A 6,000-nucleotide genomic window follows, 5' to 3' on the forward strand; every position below is an offset into this window, starting at 1 on the left:
GGAAAACAGACACCTGCACCTTTTACACCACTCACAAACTCATAGACAAACGCTGCGTCAGAAATCCCACACTAAACAGTATAGACTCAAAAAGTATACTTAAGTTCAGCACACTGTTGAGTAAATATCAGTAGTCTGCATTAATTGGGACGTACTGCTCAGAGACACACGCCACTTCCTGCCGTTGGGAGGGTGGTAACAATGGTAACTAGTAATGCACCGAATGTTCGGTAACCAAAATTGTTTGGCTCGAAAATAGCAAAATAACTCTTTCGGTGTTCGGTGGAATAAGTGGGGAAAAAAACGAACAATTAATAACGGCGTGTGATGATGCATTCAAACAGTGAACAGCTGGAGTTAGGAGCGTGCGCTGTTAATGCAGCAAACATGTCAGTAGTCAGATCATTACTGGGATGTGGGGAAAAGCAGAGGACACGAGAAATGATCCAGGCTGAGTTGGATTTGGGAAACCGCTTGTTGATGGAGACGCACCGCGCAGGAGAAAAGGACCGTACTACTCACTGTCTGATGTGTTTGAGATCCTCCAAGAAAATAACCCAGATTTTTACAATTATTATATAAGGCTTCAAATAGCGGAGATCAGCCCCACCACGACCAGATTAATTGGATTTGAACGAGAGAAAATGAAAAAGGATTATGAGATAAAATACCATAAGTACAGTAAGACAAATTGTGACTGGCGGGTATTTCACTGCACATTTATTTATGCAATGGTGAAAGAATTAGCAAAATAAATGAAAAACTGCGAATAACCATTGTTCGGTATTATTCGGTATTCGGCCAAGTGTTTATTATTATTTTCGGTTTCGGCCACAAATTTTCATTTCGGTGCATCACTAATGGTAACCATGGTAACAACTCCTGTCACAGCAGCAGTAGCAGCACCACTCCGCTCTTTCCCGTTTATCCTGGCCCGAACAAGAGGACATTTCTCCTGCGCTGTGTGGTTTTATTCTTACCTCTAAGAATAAAAATAATGTGATAAATGATGAACTCATCTGGTTAATATGTCAAGCGAAATCACACTTAGTTCCTCACATTTGAACTGTAGCGTGATGCTGCTGCTGCTGCAGCTTTGCTTGGTACCGCTATCCTCCATTTTTGTTGGTTGCTAAGTATCTGCACAGCACTTAGCAACCAAACACCGCTGCATTGCATTGTGGGAAGTTTCTGCTTAGCTAGTGTCCATCAATCCACACTAATACATTTCTCCAGAATGAGTATGGATAGTACATACTATTGAGTACGTACTAATGTTTCAGACGCACTAAAAAATCTCACATACTGTTTTTGCTACAGGGTGGAAGTAGGACATTTCGGGTGCACCCATTGACTTCCTCACGAATGTTGCACTGCATTATGGGATAAATTATGCAAGTTAGACTGGTCAGCTGCACAGCACACCTGAAAGTTTCCTGTAAGCAGCTCATGGTCCAGGTATGTGTCATGCTCTGCAGACGTGCCATTTGGCTCATCCTGGACGCTGTCGTGCAGATATGCACGACTAGCGTAGGTTGTAGTTCTGACTACATCATCTGGTTAGCTGTTTGCTCAAAAACTAATAACCAAAATAACAATAATGTGACTTCTTCAAAAGGGATGAATGAACTCACAACTTCAGGTATGGAGGGGGGCCAGACGACTTGGTTGAGTTTGCCAAGAAACCAGGCCAGGCGGACATTCCTGGAGATCCTGTAGTCCTCCTTCATGAGCAGGTAGATGTGGTCGGCCTCCTCCACCTTATGGAGACAAACGCAGCAGATGAAGGCGGAGTGAAGCCCAAAGGAAACAAAGAAATGTGCCATGCCTTATTTAGGACAGTATCATTTCCTGCAGTTTTAATGACATATTTGTGACATGTTTTGTTCAAAATACCAACAAAAAGAAATCACAGTAAAACAACTGTGTTTTCAACATGTTTGTACTCATCCAGTTTGAGGGGGTGGAGTCATAGACTGTAAGAACAATGGACACACAGCGCGCAATCAAGTTGGTTTTTTCACTGTTGCATCATTTTGGTCCAGTTGGATTGTTAATGTAGACCGGGGGTCAGTAACCCGCGGCTCTAGAGCCGCATGTGGTTCTTTAGCGCTGCCCTAGTGGCTCCTGGAGCTTTTTTAAAAATGTTTGACCTTTTTTTTCCTTCTTTTTTCACTTTTTTTTTAATCTTTTTCTCTCTTTTTTCCTTTTCTGTTTTTTTTCTTCTTTTTTTCTCTTTTCTTCCTTTTTCCTTTTCTTTTTAATCTCGACATTTCGACTTTTTTCTTGAAATTTTGACTTTTTTCTCGACATTTCGTCTTTTTTCTCAACATTTCGTCTTTTTTCTCGAGATTGTACTTCAACATTAATCTCGACATTTTGACTTTTTTCTCGAAGTGCATAATGAAAAAAAAAAAACCTTCCCCCAGTTATAACTAATATAGAAACATGCAGCATGTGTTGTCTTCATTCTAAGGCTTAGACAAGACTTTTCATGTTTTGCGGCTCCAGACATATTTGTTTTTTGTGTTTTTGGTCCAATATGGCTCTAAAACATTTTGGGTTGCAGACCCCTGGTCTAGACTTCATGCAAAAAAAATGTTATATTTAAAAATGTATGACTCCTTTAATGCTCCAATGTGGACCCTGTGGATAAAAACCAAACGAAACTCATGAAAACTAAACTAAAAATGAGGATTGAATGAAAAACAACAACCTGGGCCACTCTTGCTGGTCCTGGGCTTGAATCAAGAAGGAAGATTGGACGTTTAAAAAAGAGAAAACACATCAAGAGGAAGTAGATTTGCATTTTTAAACTATTCAGGGAGTTTTCACTCTGGTTTTGTCTCCTACAGCGTTCATTACTAGAATATGCACATGGAGCAGGTGTTGATGGATTTATCCACCTGTGGTCTCTCAGGACAGACAACAGATACAGGTCTGGACCTCAGGACCTCAGGTCTGGACCTCAGGTCCTCAGGTCTGGTCAAGACCTCAGGTCTGGACCTTAGGTCGTCAGGTCCTCAGGTCTGGTCAAGACCTCAGGTCTGGACCTCAGGTCTCAGGTCTGGACCTCAGGTCCTCAGGGCTGGACTTCAGGTCTCAGGTCTGGACCTCAGGTCTCAGGTCTGGACCTCAGGACCTCAGGTCTGTTCCTCAGGTCTGGACCCCAGGTCTGGACCTCAGGACCTCAGGTCTGGACCTCAGGTCTCAGGTCTGGACCTCAGGTCTCAGGTCTGGACCTCAGGACCTCAGGTCTGGACCTCAGGACCTCAGGTCTGGACCTCAGGACCTCAGGTCTGGACCTCAGGACCTCAGGTCTGGACCTCAGGACCTCAGGTCTGGACCTCAGGTCTCAGGTCTGGACCTCAGGACCTCAGGTCTGGTCAAGACCTCAGGTCTGGACCTTAGGTCGTCAGGTCCTCAGGTCTGGTCAAGACCTCAGGTCTGGACCTCAGGTCTCAGGTCTGGACCTCAGGACCTCAGGTCTGGACCTCAGGTCTCAGGTCTGGACCTCAGGTCAGGTCAAGACCTCAGGTCAAGACCTCAGGTCTGGACCTCAGGTCTGGACCTCAGGTCGTCAGGTCCTCAGGTCTGGACCTCAGGTCGTCAGGTCCTCAGGTCTGGACCTCAGGTCCAGAAACCAGAGGTTTCCTCTTCAACAACAACATCCTGGTAAACAGGCTCTACTGGAGCGGTTTCGTCCCCGACTCTGCAGGAAATGAGGCGGGTTGAACCAGGACTTCTCTCTGCAGCAGAACCAGAACCAGAACCAGAACCAGAACCAGAACCAGGACCAGCAGAACCAGAACCACCAGAACCAGGACCTGCTGGGACCAGTCCAGTCCAGGCTTGGGGGGCTCGGTTCATACAGGAAGTAACTAGTAATAGTCCTAGGTTGGACTCATGTTTCCTCTGAACGGACTGCACCGACTCCTGTGTGCAGTGTAAAGGAAACTGTTGTTTATTTGCTGTAAAGCTGGAACTGACCTCATTGTCCTGTCTCTCTGCCATGCCTGGAGGATCATAGGGGCTGCAGGGGACTCAGCGAGCCTGGGCCGACGCGAAGCTTCTTCAGTTTGAGGTAAAACGATCCTGTTTTGACCCTAACTCTTCTCGTGTGTTTGTCAACAGTCAGCTGCTCTGCAGCTCCTGCAGCTCCGGATCCCTCGCTGCGCTACCGCCAAACTTCCGCCCGGCTCTTCACAATAAAAGCGTCCCTCTGTCGCCCTAGACGCCACAAAAATCAGATTTTTATTTTTGCTTCAGTGACTGTATGAAACGAAGTACAAAGCCACATACTCAGCTCTGCTGCTCATCACACACATGCAAGTTCCTTACAAATGTGTTAAAATGGAAGGAAACAGGCTTTCCAACGGTGTAAGATTTATTGCCAAGAAGAACCGTTACAACAAAGAAATAAGCCACCAAACACACATTTTCTTACTTTTTGAGTGCTACGTACACACACACACACACACACACACACACACACACACACACACACACACACACACACACACACACACACACACACACACATGCATATAAATGCATATATATGTATATATATATATATATATATATATATATATATATATTTAAACACGTTAAACACGTTTAAAACAACCACAGCTGACCAAAGTGCTGTACAGAATAAATAACAAGACAAAAGAGCTCAAGAAATAAAATGTTAAATTAAATAAACTAAATAAGTTATATGTATATATATATATAGAGAGAGAGAGAGAGAGAGAGAGAGAGAGAGAGAGAGAGAGAGAGAGAGAGAGAGAGAGAGAGAGAGAGAGAGAGAGAGAGAGAGAGAGAGAGAGAAAGAGGGGTCAATTTTAATTACGCGTTCTCGTATTTTATATTGAAATTCCACTGACGACACTTCCGTTAAAAGTTGTTTTCGAGCGGCATGTGACGGCAAACGGAAGTGTGCTGCTTGTCTTTTCGTCCGGGAGAAACAGAAAAAAGGCAAAATGATTGGTGAAGTATAGAGACTAAATAAAAAGAAGTGTAAAGACTAAATAAAAAGCGCATCCCAACTAAGCCACCTTTCCCAAGAACATGTACAGTACAGAACCACCATCACAAAAAAATTAAATTAAACGACAATCAAAACAACTTCATGTGAATCTGTGACTTTTGTATTTTCATTATTCGTGGCTGTGTTGTTGTTTTTTTCCCCCTCTATTTTCTGTTTAGCATTAAGATGTTCTGCATATACTTTGTCAATTCTCAATACACTTTGGCGAGAAAAAGGCTGTTTATTATTATTTTTTTCATAACTTTACCCATAATATGATTTTATAATAATTACTCTCTTGTGATATATAGTCTAGATGACCATGAACACATCACAAGCAATATGACCAAAATCAGTGGTATGTATCACAAGTTTTATGGGTGTTGAATTCATCATAAAACCACATTAAATCAGATTCATCATAAAACCACATTAAATCAGCCCATAATATGATTTTATAATAATTACTCTCTTGTGATATATAGTCTAGATGACCATGAACGCATCACAAGCAATATGACCAAAATCGGTGGTATGTATCACAAGTTAAATGGATGTCTTTGAATGTCGAATATCCAATATCCAATATCAAACCAATTCAACCGCGGTTTCAGAACTATCTGTTAACCGAACCGTTAACGGAAATGTGCTTGATATTTCTGATAAAAGACCCCTTTTTAAAGATTGTGGCAGGGTGGAGGAGGTGCAGCCACTCAGGCTGACGGGACACAGGTGTGGCCCGTCAGCCTCAATACTGTAATACTGTAATACTCAATACTGTATATAGCTAAATGGGAACCCTAAAATTTACAATACACACTTTAACATCTTTGTGGCAGGGTGGAGGAGGTGCAGCCACTCAGGCTGACGGGACACAGGTGTGGCCCGTCAGCCTCTCCACCCTGCCAGCCTTATAAGAGGTCAGACTGAAGCTGAAGCTGCTGAGTGAAGCTGTGCTTGTGCACGTG

At 43.2% G+C, this 6,000-nt stretch overlaps 1 protein-coding gene across 7 annotated transcripts in view; it reads right to left on the minus strand.

Moving 5' to 3' along the window:
- szt2 (SZT2 subunit of KICSTOR complex) overlaps nucleotides 1–4,157 on the minus strand; it is a 146,417-nt gene extending 142,260 nt beyond the window's left edge. For all 7 annotated transcript variants that reach the window (XM_061737403.1, XM_061737401.1, XM_061737402.1 and 4 more), the window contains exons 1-2: nucleotides 3,991–4,157; nucleotides 1,635–1,760 (exon numbers count right to left, since the gene is read on the minus strand). In XM_061737403.1, the coding sequence (XP_061593387.1) occupies nucleotides 1,635–1,760; nucleotides 3,991–4,014 (150 nt within the window). In that variant the 5' untranslated portion in view covers nucleotides 4,015–4,157. The remainder of the gene's footprint in view (nucleotides 1–1,634; nucleotides 1,761–3,990) is intronic.
- Nucleotides 4,158–6,000: the final 1,843 nt, after the last annotated feature.

This window comes from Cololabis saira, chromosome 13 (assembly GCF_033807715.1).
Source record: "Cololabis saira isolate AMF1-May2022 chromosome 13, fColSai1.1, whole genome shotgun sequence".
In the NCBI taxonomy this organism is placed as follows: Eukaryota; Metazoa; Chordata; class Actinopteri; order Beloniformes; family Belonidae; genus Cololabis; species Cololabis saira.